General features: G+C 45.5%; 1 protein-coding gene across 7 annotated transcripts in view; it reads right to left on the bottom strand.

The window, feature by feature from the left end:
• Positions 1 to 8,575: 8,575 nt before the first annotated feature.
• Positions 8,576 to 17,231, bottom strand: part of sra1 (steroid receptor RNA activator 1) — a 25,129-nt gene continuing 16,473 nt past the window's right edge. Inside the window, exons 1-7 of one of the 7 annotated variants that reach the window (XM_049592674.1) lie at positions 13,375 to 13,843; positions 12,671 to 12,846; positions 12,289 to 12,369; positions 11,020 to 11,106; positions 10,783 to 10,943; positions 10,523 to 10,631; positions 8,576 to 9,870 (exon numbers count right to left, since the gene is read on the bottom strand). In XM_049592674.1, coding sequence (XP_049448631.1) covers positions 9,401 to 9,870; positions 10,523 to 10,631; positions 10,783 to 10,943; positions 11,020 to 11,106; positions 12,289 to 12,369; positions 12,671 to 12,704 — 942 coding nt within the window. In that variant the 5' untranslated portion in view covers positions 12,705 to 12,846; positions 13,375 to 13,843 and the 3' untranslated portion in view covers positions 8,576 to 9,400. Of the gene's footprint in view, positions 9,871 to 10,522; positions 10,632 to 10,782; positions 10,944 to 11,019; positions 11,107 to 12,288; positions 12,370 to 12,670; positions 12,935 to 13,110; positions 13,272 to 13,374; positions 13,844 to 15,562; positions 15,665 to 16,911; positions 17,176 to 17,231 lie in introns of those variants that run through there. The other 6 variants (XM_049592671.1, XM_049592672.1, XM_049592676.1 and 3 more) reach the window with 6 other exon arrangements.

Genomic DNA, 17,231 nt, shown 5'->3' with positions numbered 1-17,231 from the left:
AGTTTGTTCCACAGGTGAGGAGCATAATAACTGAATGCTGCCTCACCTTGCTTGGTTCTTGTTCTTGGAACACACAACAAACCAGTTCCAGATGACCTAAGGGGTCTGGATGCTTCGTAGGGAACCAGTAGTTCAAGCATGTATTTTGGTCCGAGACCATTTAGGGCTTTGGAGACCAGCAGTAAGATTTTAAAATCTATTCTTTGACTCACAGGAAGCCAGTGTAGCGATTTAATGACCGGTGTAATATGGTCCAGTTTCCTGGTGTTTGTACGGACTATGGCGGCAGCGTTCTGAATCAGCTGTCTGATTGATTTTTTGTTAAGGCCTGTAAATAAGCCATTGCAATAATCCAACCTACTAAAAATGAATGCATGAATAAGTTTTTCCATGTCTTGTTTAGACAGAAACCCCTTAATTCTAGCCACATTTTTCAGGTGGTAATAGGCAGATTTAGTAATAAACTTTAAATGGCTGTTGAAGTTCAGGTCTGAGTCAATAATAACACCAAGATTTCTGGCTTGATTTGTAGCTGTCAATGACACAGAGCCAAGGTGGGCGCTGATCTTTGCCCTTTCATTTCTAGGGCTAAAAATTGATACCTCTGTCTTTTCTGGATTTAGCTGGAGAAAATTCTGGCACATCCAGTCATTGATTGGATGAATACAGTTACTCAATGAGAGTAAGAGACTGTAGTCGGGTGATGACACTGAGATATAGAGTTGTGTGTCGTCGGCATACATATGACAGGAGATGTTGTGATGTTCCATAATCTGGGCTAGGGGTAGCATCTACAGTCAGGTCCATAATTATTTGGACAATGATACAGTTGTCGTCATTTTGGCTCTGTACACCACCACAATGGGTTTTAAATGAAACAATGAATACCTGCTTAAAGTGCAGACCCTCAGCTTTCATTTAAGGCTTTTTTCAAAAATGTAGTATGAACCGTGTAGGAATGACAACCATTTCTTCACACAGTCCCCCGACTTTAAGGGCTCATAAGTATTTGGACAAACTAACATAATCATCAATTAAACAGTCAGTTTTAATACTTGGTTGCAAATCCTTTACAGTCAATGACTGCCTGAAGTGTTGGACACATAGGCATCACCAGATGCTGGGTTTCTTCCCTGGTGATGCTCTGCCAGCCCTTTACTGCAGCCGTCTGCACTTCCTGCTTGTGTTTTGGGTGTTTTGCCCTCAGTTTTGGCTTCAGCAAGAGAAACGCATGCTCAGTTGGATTCAGGTCAGATGATATGACTTGGCCATTGCAGAACATTCCACTTCTTTGCATGAAAAATGTCTTTGGTTGCTTTTGCAGTATGCTTCAGGTCATTGTCCATCTGCACTGTGAAGCATCGTCCAATGAGTTTTGAAGCATTTGGTTGAATCTGAGCAGATAATGGTGCCCCAAACACTTCAGCTTTCATCCATGCACACAATAGACAGCAATTTGGCAAACTCATCAAAAAACCTTGCATCATATTTGGGGGGTCTGTAGGTGGTCACTGAAATTGCTCGACAGGAGGATTTTAACTGAGTGGCAACATACTCAAAGGAGTCAAATTAACTATAAAACATTTGCTTACACTGGAAGCTGTCCTTGAACAGAGTGGCAACTCCGCCTCCTCTCTTATGCATTCTTGCTTCACTAAAGAAACTAAAGTTTGGAGGGGTTGTCTCAATTAAAACTGCTGCACTATTTTCCTGACCTAGCCAAGTTTCAGTTAGAAACATAAAATCAAGTTTGTGCTTGTTAATAAAATCATTGATTAAGAAGGATTTGCCAGCCAGAGACCTGATATTTAGAAGTGCTAGTTGTGAAACGTTATCTGGCATAAGTTTAGAGACAGACTGTGTTTGACATGAGATACATATCAGATTTGATGGGTTGACTGTCCTTGATTTTCTGCAGTTGTTTTCGCCATGCCGCCGGCTGAGTGACATTGCCGGCATAAGGGGGAAAGCGGCACGGTGACTGTTCTATCTCTTCTTTTCTTGACATTCTTGCTGGGACAGAGACAATCTCTGCAGGTTTCTTGTAATGTGGAGGACAGAGTCACAGACCGTGACGTCATCATCATGGGAGGCGGTTGTTGTTTTTGGAGCAGTAACTGTCTGTCTGTCTGCTCCCTGTGTGCTGACCTTCCTGCTTATCAGTGCATATATGTTCTGATAAGATGACTCGATGGTGTGACGTATGTTGCAGCCAAGATGTCTGCAGCCAAGGTTGTTTGAGTGAATCCCGTCTGACATGAAGCGGCTTTTTATGTTCCAAAAAATATTAAAATTGCCAATAAATCCAACCTGTTGCTCGAGGCAGGCTGATGACAGCCATGTGCTTAAGCCAGGGAGTCTGCTGAAGGACCTCTGCCGAGTGTTGGGACAGGTCCAGAGATGAAAGACACTCCTGAGTGAAGTTTTTTAAGTGTTTCCAATAAAAACAAAAAGTCTTTCTTTAGGGTCTCAGACCCAGATTTATTCGTGAGGATGTCAAATGAGCCAGCATGAATACCAATCTTCTTAATATGTGGCCGTGTAGACATAATGCCTGGTAGCATAGCTGCCACCTCTCTGACTGATGTGTTATTCACAGTTAGATTTTCAGTCCTGACTATTTCCACCTGCCTCGATATAAAATCCCCAATCAGAATAGTGTCTATCCTCTTAGCTTTGTTTTGGCAGAATGCTCTCTGGCTCTCGGCCTGGCTCTCGGTCTGGCTCTGGCTTGTGACCCGTTAACTTTGTTATTGCTCAGTTTCATAGTCTCACCTTTATGAGTTAAGCGACTCTGTTTCCTCTGTTGCCGCTCTGTTTCCGTGGTGTGTGTGAGAGGGGACACAGAGCTGTCTGTGCGGGGAGGCTGCCAGCTGTCAGCCGGGAGGGGAGCTGCCGGCAGAGGATGACTCCCGGACTGGGGAGACGTGGGACGGGCTGCATCATCCTTGAGCTCATTGGAGTCCGGCGCTTCGACCCGCCATGACAGAGGCTCAAATCTGTTGGACAGGCTGAGGTGGGATGAGAGACCGACGCCGAGTGAGGTCCTTTTTTTTTGCTCCGTAACGCTACCTCCGACCATTGCGGCTTACGACGGGGCATTGAACCGCTGGGCTGCGGAGGAGAGGAGGTAGGATCCCAGGCTACTGTGTGCTGAAGAGCAGCTTTTAACGAGGCGATCTGTAGAGACTGCTCGTGAGCCACGTCCAGGGTGTTTGTCAGCAGCTCAGATTGGGACTTGAGTTCCACTGACAGCCTTCGGATGTCTTCCTTGAGGTTGGCAATGATCCTGTCTTTCTTAACAAGTTGCTGGTTTTCATCAGGAGGGCTGGATGTAGCCATTAGCTTAGCAAACCAAGCTAAGTTGCTACAGGTTGCTACACAAGTCAGCTCCGCTCAGGCTTGCACTGTGCCTCAGCCCTGCTCACACAGTACTAAAGTTGTGAAAAAGTGGTGAAAATATAGCAGTAGTCCTCTGTATCTCTCACAAATTAAGGTCCAATGCTTTATAAGTATCCAGGATCTACCTTCTGTAGCTTTTAGCAGGAAAAAACAATTATATCCACAAAAGAATGTAAGCAAGCAGCGGAGCGTCTGCACTGTAAGAAAGACGGAAGCAGACAAAAAGTTCTGAACGGATTTTGATGAAATTTTGATAATGGGAAAAGGAACAGATAAAATTTTGGTGGTGATCGGTTGAAGCTAAGTGGATAAAATGATAAAATGGCGGGAAATCCGAGCTGCTGGGTGGAGGTCTGCGCTCTCAGAGTGCTTTTCTAGTTTTTATTATATTTGTGTTGTAATTGTGTGAATCTGAATATCAGTCCCTCTGTACACATCACAGTAACTACCCACAGGTCAAAGGTTTAAACTGGACAAAATCAAACCTGATTGGTCGACTGTCTGAACGATGGAAAATGACTTCCACTTGTTTTATTGGGAAAAATGAATGTTTTATAAAGTGTGGACAAGTGTGTCATTGGACACACTAACTACACATACATGACTAACTAAAGAAGATCGTCCCACAGAAAGACTCCTAACTTTTAATTACTCAAACTAGTCCATACCTGGGGATGTGTTATGTGTAGAGGTATAAGAAATCGTAAACACTATATCAGAGGAGATGCAAAATGAGAGCACTGTAAATGCACTGTGCAGTAAATATCAATGTAAGACAATGCACACTGTATTTAGAAACATGCTTAATGGCAAAATACATGGAGCATAGTTTTGGCTGACGGCACGGAGGCACACGGGTACACACATACACACGCAGCACAGAGAAAGAATGAAAGAAACAGCACGATGTTTAATTTGTAATGTTTGTAAGCTAATGTCAGTAAAGTGAAAATATGTCACGGCCGGCTCGCGCACACACACACGCGTTCGTCCAGTAAAATAATTGCTTCGTCTTCAGCAAGTGTTGGTGCTTGAGATTGCATGAACTGTGGTCCGAGTGCATCCTCAGCTAAAAAGGGACGAGATGGTCGCAGGTATGTTTAGTTTGCCTCTAATGTAACATAGGCTATAACGTTATATGACAACACAGCATCAGTTGCTAATGGCTAACGTTAGCCTACTGTAGCGTAGCCTCTGAAACATTAACGTTATCTTCCTTGTGCGTTTCCACTTACTAGTAACGTTAACGCTACTATCTAACGTTAGCACTGTAACCTTATTCTAAAACTACCGTTACACTCACTCTCCTCCTCCGTGTGTCTAACGTTACCATGCCAACGCCTACGTCTATCATAGACGTCATGAGGATGTAATGGAGGAGGGAGGAGTAGGCCTCTGGAGGGAGGTGGAGTTGTGGATGTGCTGTGTGAAATGTGAGAAAGGTAAGAGTAGCTTTAAAAGGTGATTTACTGAGTCTGACATTTGATTTTTACGTGTAATGAATTATGTACAGTGGTGGAAAAAAGTTTTCGGACACACTTAAAATTTAACACAATCTCAAATATTATCATGAAATATTTGTGGAAAAATCTTTTTTGTGTTTCAAAAGGTGTGGCTGCATTAGACAGATACAAACAAATATAAATTACATTTTTTTGTTTATTGTTTACAAGAAAAACTAACAAAACTAAATTCTTGACAGTTTCAATATGTCAGTTCTCAACACTGTCGGTATCAGAGTCAACAAATAACAGAGAATGTGTTCAAAACTGAACACAAAATAAATAAACCATCACATCATCAAATTAATATTTAGTAGTCCTGCCATTGGCACGTAGTAGAGCTCTAATCCTGGCTGGCATGTTCCCCACGAGCCTTTCACACTGTTGAGGGGTAATCTTGTCCCATTCTTCTTGAATTACTGCTTTTAATTCTTCTAAATTCTTTGGTTTATGCTTTGAAACAGACCTTTTGATAATCCACCACAGATTTTCAATGGGGCTCATGTCCGGGGATTGAGCTGGCCACTCTAAGACCTGGATACTGTGCTCCTGCAGCCAAGTTCTACTGGCCTTGGATGTGTGGCAAGGGGCATTATCTTGTTGAAACATCCAGTTTTTACCTCGACGGAACAGTGCACGCGCAGAAGGGAGCATGTGGGTTTGGAGAATGGTACAATACTTGGTAGAGTTCAATGTGCCATCACAGACAGTGAGATGACCAACACCAGCAGCACTCATGCATCCCCAAACCATGATACTGCCTCCACCATGCTTGACAGTAGGTACTGTACATGCTGGAGATAATGCTTCGCCTGGCCTTCTGCGGACCCTCACATTAGTAGGAGGAAGATAAAGCTGGAAACTGGACTCATCTGACCACAAAATCTTCTTCCAGTTCCTGGCTGTCCAGTTCTTGTGTGCCTGGGCCCAACGACGCCGGGCTAACCTCTGTCTCTCATTGATCAGGGGCTTCTTGATAGCCTTGTAGGACCTTAAGCCATGATCTAAAAGTCGACCACGTACAGTGTGGGTGGAACACTGGACACCAGTTTGGTTTGACCACTGCTGCTGAAGCTCCTGTGATGTCATTTGGTGGTTTTGCCTGCACATGCGGATCAGGATGCGGTCATTTCTTGCTGAAGAAACCCTTGGACGCCCAGATCTTGGTTTGTCTTCCAAGCTGTTGGTTCGTCTGTATTTCTGCAGAGTGTATCCAACTGCTGAAGGACTGCATCTGCACTTCCTGGCTATCTGGCGGCAGCTGTACCCTTCCTGGCTGAGAATCTTTATCTTCAGGCGTGTTTCCTGCGTTAGGTTCCTTGTTTTAGCCATTTTTGTATCTGAAGAACTTTCAAATGTGCTGGCTTTATGTAGACACGAAGCTTGGCAACAAAAATTGTGTCTTTTAATAAAAAGAACGACCTTCATCACTGGTACCAAAATGACCCAATACTCAAAATTTCTTATGTATTTTTATGGAACCAATCAATTTTAAGTTTTTAATGGCTTTTTTAGGATTTATTTAGTGTTTTGGCTGTGACTGTACTAAAAGAAATTGCACTTGAAGACCTAAGAGTGATTCTTAATGCAATATTTCACAAATGCATGGGGTGTCCGAAAACTTTTTTCCACCACTGTATATACAGATAATAAACATTAATGCTCTATTATTAACTCCTGTGTGTGTTTTTAACAACTGTTATGTTCTTACCTCATTTTGAAGCACTCATATTAATATGTTATTGTCTGTGGAATTAATATAGAGTATAATGCTTTTATTATTTTAATCACTTTTTACATCTTGATGGACGTGTTAAGTCTGTCTACAAAAAGTGACCTACTTTATCATTTCTGTTTTTAATTTGAGCAATATCTCACAAGAGGGAGTGACGTTGGACTGTATATCGTCACAGCTGTAATTCAGTCATAGAAGACAATCACAGCCGTGACGATATACAGTCCAGCGTCACTCCCTCCAGTGTGATGTTGCTTTTATACAACAGGTCAACAACAGCTTAAACAGCAGTGCTGAGTGAGGAAATGTTAACAAAAGGTGATGACATAAATTATTTAAGTATGTTATGTTGCTCAGCAGAAAAAAAACAGTTCCCCGGTCTGTTGCCAGGCAACGCAGCACACACGCCAGGAACTCACAAGCTACTTTGTGTTTACATTGATCTGCAGCTGTGTAACTTCGTCCAGTTCAAACCTGGATGTTGGACTCAAACACACCTGGAGGTCTGCACACAAGAGTCCTGGCTTTCCTTTTCCTCGTCCTCTCCTGACGACCTCTCAGAATTTAATTCAGATGTAATTTTGGGGAAAATATCCATCTTCTTGGTGTAACGCTGTAGTGTCAGTTTGTGTCAGTGTAGCGAGTGTGACAGCTGGTTAATTATTTATATTTATAACACCTGTGAGCGGAGTGATTTTACTGTCACATGTCCCAGTGATGTTATACTCTATATCAGCACTCATGGACGGAATGCCTCTCGTCCAATCAGATTACTCGGTCGGGACGAACTGTTGTATAATAACGTTTTTATTGTGTTACAGATATTTATTTTAGGTCTGTCATTTTAACTCTGCTCAGTTTTATTATTTTTATTCATATTCCACCTTGAAGAGAGGCTGTGTAAAAAAACCTTTGTTAATTTTTAAATTAACCAAACACAGTTTTAATGAAGAATCATTTTAAAGTATATTTTACACCCACGCCTGTTGTGCCTCAATCAACACTCATTAGAGTGTTTTTAACAAACAACTGACTAATTAAACGTACTTTACTAACTATCTAACTAAACATTCTTGACTGAAGAAATGTATTTGATAAACTAACTATACTTTAATAACTTCACATACGTGAATAAATAAGTCACTAAATTTGGCTAATGATTGATTGATTAACAAAAACAAATCTGTTATAATTCATCTCCATTTTCGGTGTTTCACTAGCAGTTAAAAACTTTCCTCTTTCTCCGTCTTCTTCTATTACTGTAGGGAAGCAGCTGGTGCGTCCACCAGGGGGCGCTGCTGCTCTGCACAGATGTCAACACAAACAACAGTTGTTGTGTTTAAACTGATGAAGCCTTGAGGCATGAAAAGTTGTGGATGGTGCCAACAGAAGCGTTCCTTAGCGTCCCCATGTTTGGTCCCCCCTCTGTTGGGGTACCTAGCACACAGATCTGGTACTAAAAGGTGGAGCTAGAAACCCTGCAGTCTGATTGGTCAGTAGAGGACGCTCACTCTGCTCAGGGCTGAGTTCTATTTTGTTGTGAAAATGTGGGCGTGCAGCCTCGTTCTGTGGACGATAAACCAGGTGCAGACTTCCATCTGTGTCACCGCTGATGAGGAAATACAGCGAGTGCTGGACGGAGCAGTGAGTGACAACAACCCCGCCCACATTTAAGAGGACTGTCTGAACACACCCAGGGTCTGGTACCATGTCTGAAGGCTTACTGCTGGTTCCAGAGGTGCTGGACTGAAAGGGTTTGGGCTGCAGAGATGTTCTGTGTTTGGTCTGAGTTGTACTTGTGTGGTTTCCTGCGGCACCTCTGGTTTGAAGATCTCTGATACTGAGGACAGGAGGAACGTGGATCAGGTTTACAGGGTCGGGGTCTGGATCCTGATGATCCTGGTTCCTAGAACATAAACAATAAAACACAGAGTCGTTCTGTAGAAAGAAAGGAAAACAGATTTATTCGTGTCAGATCCGTCATGATAACAGAGAGTAAAGGTCAGGATCCACGTCGTCACAGTCGCAGCCTTTAAACTGAGGTTTGCTGCTGATGCATAGAGCTCTGCTGTGATTGGCTGATATGTCACATGACTTCAGATCACTGACAGGTGGAGAGTCCAGAAAGAGGACAGACATACGGGGGTCATGCCAGGTTACTAGGACTGATCTGGGGGGATTACAACAAGTCTGCTGAGAGAATAAATGGGTGTTCAAGGTGATTGAAGGGTCAGCCAGAGTCCAGAGTCTCAAATATAGGGTCTGGAGTCCATGGTCTTGAGTATGGGGTCTAGGTCAGAGTCCAGAGTCCCGAGTCTCAAGTACAGAGTCGAGAGTCGAGAGTCGAGAGTCGAGAGTCTCGAGTATGGGGTCCAGAAATTAGAGTCCTGAGTTCAGAGTCCAAAGTCAAGAGTCATGAGTATACAGTCCAGGGTTCAGAGTCCACAATCTACAGTACAGGACCCAGAGTCTAGAAACCAGAGTCTCGAGAGGGTTTTTAATTCTCCCTCATCCTGCTGGAGATGACACCACCTGGTCTACACAGTCCAGAGTCCAGACATAAAATACAGTCTAGGCCAGAGCCGTATCCACATGGTGTCTTTCAGGAAACCACTGACCCCCTACTTCTTCCTGTAGGTCTGACCTTTGACCCTCTGCTGAGGTGTGAGGATGAATGTGAGGATTATCACCAGGTCCTGGTTTTGGTTTAAAGAGTCAAAGTTTGCTGAATGTAGAAAGAAACCTGCTGATTTCTGCAGGATTAACAGTCCTGGGCTGGTTCTGCAGGGTCCTGGACTGGTACTACTGGATCCTGGACTGGTTCTGCAGGGTCCTGGACTGGTACTACTGGATCCTGGACTGGTACTACTGGATCCTGGACTGGTTCTGCAGGGTCCTGGACTGGTACTACTGGATCCTGGACTGGTTCTGCAGGGTCCTGGACTGGTTCTGCAGGGTCCTGGACTGGTACTACTGGATCCTGGACTGGTACTACTGGATCCTGGACTGGTTCTGCAGGGTCCTGGACTGGTACTACTGGATCCTGGACTGGTTCTGCAGGGTCCTGGACTGGTCCTTTCTGAAGTGGTTCTAAGAGTTCTGGACTCAGTTTCCGGGTCTCAGCGATAAGTCTTTTTACTCCGACCATCCACTGACTGACTTCAGTCACATGATCGACCATCAGAGAGCGATGGATCTCATCAGCTGAGTCCCAGTGACCCGACTGTAGCTCTGAGAGACAGACAGGCAGACAGACAGACAGGTGAGTACTAAGACTGACAGACAGACAGACAGACAGACAGGTGAGTACTGAGACAGACAGACAGACAGACAGACAGGTGAGTACTAAGTCAGACAGACAGACAGACAGACAGACAGGTGAGTACTGAGACAGACAGACAGACAGACAGACAGACAGACAGGTGAGTACTAAGTCAGACAGACAGACAGACAGACAGGTGAGTACTGAGACAGACAGACAGACAGGTGAGTACTGAGACAGACAGACAGACAGACAGGTGAGTACTGAGACAGACAGACAGACAGACAGGTGAGTACTGAGACAGACAGACAGACAGACAGACAGACAGACAGGTGAGTAGTAAGACAGACAGACAGACAGATGAGTACTAAGACAGACAGACAGACAGACAGACAGACAGGTGAGTACTAAGACAGACAGACAGACAGACAGACAGACAGGTGAGTACTAAGACAGACAGACAGACAGACAGACAGGTGAGTACTAAGACAGACAGACAGACAGATGAGTACTAAGACAGACAGACAGACAGACAGGTGAGTACTAAGACAGAGAGACAGACAGACAGGTGAGTACTAAGACAGACAGACAGACAGACAGGTGTATAATGAGACAGATTACCCAGAGACAGGGTGTGCATACGTCTCCTCACAGGCTGGCTGAGTCTACCTGACCTCCAGCTGTCCTCCAGGAGGCGGAGCCTCTTTGCCACATCGTTACACACCTGGTCCTGCACACAGAGGTCAAAGGTCACACAGTCCATCAGAGTTAAACACATGTTGCATGAACAGAGCAGGTACAGAGACACCTGGTGGTTCACTGTGGTACTGCAGAGACTCAGGGTGAAGGTGTGTGTGTGTGTGTGTGTGTGTGTGTCTTACTTTAACCGTGTGTCTGCAGGCAGCCAGCGCTCGGGTCAACACCAACACCACGCCCTCTACATCAGGCTCGCTCTCTGATTGGCTGCTGTCGGCCTCTCTCTGACTTCTCATTGGTCCCATAGGGGGAGGAGGCGTGACCACACAGCCCAGAGGAGGACGAGCTGTCGGGAAGAGAGGAGGAGTCTGCTGTCAATCAGGCTTGGCGTTGTGACAACACATTCTTCTTCGTCTCCTTACCTGGGTGTAGAGGGGGCGGGGCCACACCACTCGGGGGTGGTGCCAGAGGACTGGAGGAGGGAGGGGTCATGGTTGGGGAGCCTGTACCTGAGGACCAATCAGAGAGCAGGTGTGTGAGAATGATAAAGGTAGAGTGACAGCAGTGTGGGCGGAGCTCTGTGTGACCAGGCCACCAGGAAGTGCGCCGGGCTTTGAAGCTAATATTTGTAGAGGACAATCAGAGGACAAGACGCCTGTCAATCAGTGACTTATTGATTTTGAACATCACAACACTCAAGAAGTGATTTGCCTCACTGCCAGGATTTGATCCTGATTTCGAGCCACAAGATTTAATCATTTTATCCCCACTCAAGTTACCCAAGTGCTAAACAGGAAGTAGTCGGCTCGGCCATCGTCAGTCTGTAGTGCAGCTGCTCTGTGCGAATAAAATAATCTATACATAAATAATAAAAAGTTAAAAGACTGAGTCTCAATAAAAGAACAATAAAAATTTTCAGAGAATTTCAAAGACAGATTGCAGAGGGAATAAAGCAGGTAAACATGACGAGGCCCTGATGGTGACAGAGAAAATTCACCTAAATGAACATGTTGTCCAGAAGAAGCTTAAAGAGTTGTGGCTCTGTGGAGGATTTGATCCCGTTGTGTCACTGCTGTGTGATGTCAGAGCAGCTTTTAACAAAGCTATTGAGCTGGTTTCTGTCAGTGTGAACCAGCAGAGGATGATGGGACTGATGGAAAAGGAATTTAGTCTATGAAGAAGGTGAATTATTTGCTGCCCTCACTTCACAATATCTGCAGTGCTTACATCATCCTCCGGGTCCAAAGAATGAATCTAAACCTGCAGTTCCTCTAATGTCCACTAGAGGCTGGCTCCAACAGTGAGTCAGTCCCCACAGAGCTCCATATTCACATGTAGAAATAAACATGTTTACAGCCTGGTGCGAAAACAAAAAACACTAACTTCAACCTTCTTTGACTTTGGTGTTTAAAGAGTTCCCAGCTGTAGGAGGAGGAGCTCACCTGGGCCCTATAGAGTGTGCCAGTAAACCCGGAACTCCGTTAGCACTTTTAGCACTTCCGGTTCATCTTCTAACCGCTTCATCCTCTTGAGGGTCGCGGAGGGGCTGGAGCCTATCCCAGCTGACACTGGGTGAGAGGCAGGGTTCACCCTGGACAGGTCACCAGACTATCGCAGGGCTGACACATAGAGACAGACAACCATTCACACTCACATTCACACCTACGGACAATTTAGAGTCACCAATTAACCTGCATGTCTTTGGACTGTGGGAGGAAGCTGGAGCACCTGGAGGAAACCCACGCTGACACAGGGAGAACATGTCGGAGCACCTGGAGGAAACCCACGCTGACACGGGGAGCACTTCCGGAGCATCTTCTGGAACCGCTTCATCCTCTTGAAGGTCGCGGGCACTGGAGCACCTAAACCCACGCTGACACTGGAGGAGAGGCAGGGTTCACACCTGGAGGAAACCCACGCTGACACAGGAGAACATCACAGGCACGCTGACACAGGGAGACAGAAACCCACGCTGACACAGGAGAACATGTCAGAGCACCTGGAGAAACCCAGGCTGACACAGTGAGTCAACATTAACCTGCACGCTGACACAGGGAGAACATGTCGGAGCACCTGGAGGAAACCCACGCTGACACGGGGAGAACATGTCAGAGCACCTGGAGGAAACCCACGCTGACACAGTGAGAACATGTCAGAGCACCTGGAGGAAACCCACGCTGACACAGGGAGAACATGTCAGAGCACCTGGAGGAAACCCACGCTGACACGGGGAGAACATGTCAGAGCACCTGGAGGAAACCCACGCTGACACAGGGAGAACATGTCGGAGCACCTGGAGGACACCCACGCTGACACAGGGAGAACATGTCAGAGCACCTGGAGGAAACCCACGCTGACACGGGGAGAACATGTCAGAGCACCTGGAGTAACCCCACGCTGACACGGCGATAACATGTCCGAGCACCTTGAGTAACGCCGCGCTGACACAGGGAGAACATGTCGGATCACCTGGAGGAAACCCACGCTGACACGGGGAGAACATGTCGGAGCACCTGGAGGAAACCCACGCTGACACGGGGAGAACATGTCAGAGCACCTGGAGGAAACCCACGCTGACACGGGGAGAACATGACAGAGCACCTGGAGGAAACCCACGCTGACACGGGGAGAACATGTCAGAGCACCTGGAGGAAACCCACGCTGACACAGGGAGAACATGTCAGAGCACCTGGAGGAAACCCACGCTGACACAGGGAGAACATGTCGGAGCACCTGGAGGAAACCCACGCTGACACGGGGAGAACATGTGGGAGCACCTGGAGGAAACCCACGCTGACACGGGGAGAACATGACAGAGCACCTGGAGGAAACCCACGCTGACACAGGGAGAACATGTCGGAGCACCTGGAGGAAACCCACGCTGACACGGGGAGAACATGTCAGAGCACCCACGGAAACAACGCCTCAAATAAGATCTGTGGTTAACAAAAGCTTAAGCAAGTTTCAGGTTTTGTTCTACGACATAAAACACGTCAGTAAATACCCTACTTGTGAATTTTGAAGCTTCTACGTGTCGTAAAAAAGGCGGTTGCTAACAAGTTGCTCAATACAACTACAATCCCTGTCGGGGACATTAAACGTCATCACCCCCGAACAGGCGAGAGTGCTGGCAGTCCGCCATTACAGCTTCTTATTTAGCTTCAACAGTCTGATTTCCCCATTATACAATGTTTTTAAAATAAAGCGGCCGAAATCAGTTGAAAGCTTAGTGGCGGTGACGTCAAGAGTCATGCGACGTGGAGTAGTCATGTAGTCCGTTAAAGCCTAACGTTAGCTTTCTACTTCTGGCGATCGCATTTAAGCTTCAAATGCGGTATGAAAGGTGTTCATATGTGAAGATTATCTCGCTGAACAAAACCTGTAAGTATCATAAACTTGTGTTAGCCACAGAGCTTATTTTCTGACATAATCCAAAACGCAATGCAAAAATCACATTCACTTTCTCTTCCAGGAACCAATGCGATGCCAAACTTCTGGATTCTGACATCAGCCGTGGCACACTCTATGTCAGAGAGCAGGATCAGTGAAACTCTGAGTTTGTTCAGCCTTAGATGAAACTCTGTTTTCCGTTTCACAAACCAGTTCAGTGTAACAAACCCTGAGTCAGTTACTATGGCAACACACTCTGTGAAGCTAACCTGCTGAGTCACAGGTTTGCTTCATGTCAGCCTGAGGCTGAGCGTGTAGCAGGAAGTAGAAACATGGCGTGTCCTTTAGTGAATGAAGTGGTGGAGGTTGAGGCCCAGTGTATTCAGAGGCTGTTGTGTAAGGAGAAGGTGATTAGAGCCTGTTTGGATGTCTCCCTGGAGAAGTGTCTATATGAAAGATACTGTTTGACCTCACACTCTGTCATTTATCTAACAATCTGTTCCACCCACATATATCACATATTACACATCCTGGATTTACATTATCATCACAGCACATTTTATGCATTGTCCTTTGATTCTTTTCTTTATAACATCAGAGACACTGAACACATCAGAGAGACAGCGGTTTGTCGGCCCGTAAGAAAAGTGTCTCTGGCTCTGAAAAGACTTTGGACCCTTGTTGTGGTTTTCCCTGGACATAAATCACAATCCATTATTAAAGTAATTACCACGGAGCATCGGTGGCTCAGTGGATGGAGCGGACGCCCCGTGATCAGACGCTGATACAGCAGCCGTGGGTTCAAACCCAGGCTGCAGCCTCTCGCTGCACATCGTTCCCTCTCTCCCTCAACATTACGCTGTTTTGCCATTAAACGTAACAAAAGCCCCGGATCTTATCTAATCTTAAAAAAGAGGAATTCCAAAGAACTGCAGGTTTGTCAGTGTTAGGTTTTTTGTTTTTTTTTTTTCCCATTTTGCGGTCGTTAAAATCTCCGACTCAGCTGGGATGAAACAATCGGCTTTCTGCTTTCGGCCACTGAATATCACGTTATCTGCACTCTACTGATGTCTTTCAGTGCTCGCCATGAACGCGCCTCTCTCAGGCTGAACATACCCAGAGTTGACTGAACTGACTGTGATCAGCTGTTCTGGAATCAGCTCAGGCTTAGTCAACTCGGAGATCGGAATTAGGCTCACAGTTTGTTGAGCCTGCTTCCTGAAATAGATAGTGTCCTCACGCCCCCATATTGGACTGACTGAACGCTGAGGACAGATTAAACTGAGTGTATCACTGGCAACTTTGATATGGGATTTATTTTCTGATAAACAGTCAAGTTAAACTAGAATTACCACCCCGCAGCTGTATGACTCCGCCCACCAGTCTGCCCCCTGGTTGTTTGACTCCGCCCACCAGTCTGCCCCTGGTTGTTTGACTCCGCCCACCAGTCTGCCCCTGGTTGTTTGACTCCGCCCACCAGTCTGCCCCATGGTTATGACTCAAGGTAAAGACACAAGTGAAGGAAGCGTGGACGTGTTTTAAGAGACGTGGGATGCAGCCCTGGTATTTTCTGACCTGGAGCTGCTCTCTTGTTCAGGAGGTTCCTCTGTGGTCCGCGGGCCATCTGAAGGCCATAAGAGAACTGAGGGGGGTCGTTCCAACCTCGCTCCTGGTTACCTAGGCAACACAGACACAGAGACAGGTTTACTGTTAAAGGACCAGCTCAACAATGTCCACCAGGTCCTCGTGCATCAGGATGATCTGAAGCTATTTTTGTACAGCAAACTGTCACAGCTGCTGAAAAAAAAGTCTGGAGACAAAATGAGACGTTAAAGTGAGAGTGTGTGTACACAGACTGACACTGAGATGTGGAGCACGTCCAACCAAACTCCACTGAGTTTTTAGCTAACTTTCCGATTGAGACAACATGACCTGACACATTAAGGAGCAGAGTTCACTTTCAGAGGATCAACGTCACCATAGCACATGCTAAACACATTTCAGTTGAATGAATCTGGATGAAGACAACAACAGGAGCACTTGTGATAAACCTTCTGTTTTACCTGGATCATTACAGTTTGGTTAATTATTAATACGCTGAACTAAAACCAACACCATATTGATCCATGTGTGCTTTAATCACAGTTCACAGAGTGAGTCATTCTCGCCTTGAGGCTTCAGGGAACATTAACTTTTAACAGATGTTTGATTCCTGACTCTGGAGCTAGCTGTTAGCCTCACAGGTCAGACACACAGAGCAGCAGATGTGTAGCATCACCTGTCATCACCTGTCAGTACCTGAGTCACCTGAAACCGGCTCCGACTCCCGTCATTTAAACATCGACAGGGTCCGACCGGACTCCATTGATTTTGTACCTGTCTCTTCAGTCGGAACATGACTTGACACATTTAGAAAATGGACACGTTGTTCCACTAAATGTTGTATTTAGATCACAGGAAGTGTTTCAGCTCAGCTCAGTGTAACACCGTGACCTCACAGTTTGTCTACACCGCCACATTACACACACACAGCTGTTAAAATACTGAATCGCTGAGTAAATCACGACGAACAAAACAACAGCACAACCTCTAACAAACCTTCAGTTTTTACCTAAAACAACGATGTTTGGTGAATAACGTGTGAGCCGAACTAAACCCAACAAACTATTAATTCATAAAAGCTTTGTTCATGTTTACAAAGTGAGAAATTATTGCCTTGAGACTTTGTGGAAAATTGACTTGACAGATTTTTGAACGCAGTTCTGTCAGTGCCGCCCCATAACTCCCATTCCAAGGATCACAGCAGCGGAAGTATCGTGCTAACAGTTAGCCAAACATGACAGAAGCTATTTAAATACGCCATTATTAATATTACCTTCATTATATAAGATATTCAGGAGCTGGACAGTCAAACTAACTCTCACCTGGTTTCATGTACATGTCCTCCATGTTGGACTCCACCGCGTCAAGCTGCTTCTTCTGACCGGTGTCCAGGCTAAGCTAACGGCTAAGCTAACGGCTAAGCTAGCCCGAGGCGTCCAGACAACATTAAAGATTTAAATTAATGTTTAATTATACAAAGATAAAACTCCCCCTGCGAATATTCCGTGTTTCTGTAGTTTAATCACAAGTTATCCGTGTTCACCACACGGCATAAACAAAACGACTTCCGCTACCAACTAAAAAATAAGAGCTGGAGAGCTCAAAGTATATCAGACTTGTTTTTATTATGTTGTTTTATATA

The sequence above is a fragment of the Epinephelus fuscoguttatus genome, linkage group LG12 (assembly GCF_011397635.1).
Source record: "Epinephelus fuscoguttatus linkage group LG12, E.fuscoguttatus.final_Chr_v1".
Taxonomy (NCBI): Eukaryota; Metazoa; Chordata; class Actinopteri; order Perciformes; family Serranidae; genus Epinephelus; species Epinephelus fuscoguttatus.
The sequence above is the reverse complement of the archived record's forward strand: the minus strand, read 5'-3'. Positions and strand labels throughout refer to the sequence as shown.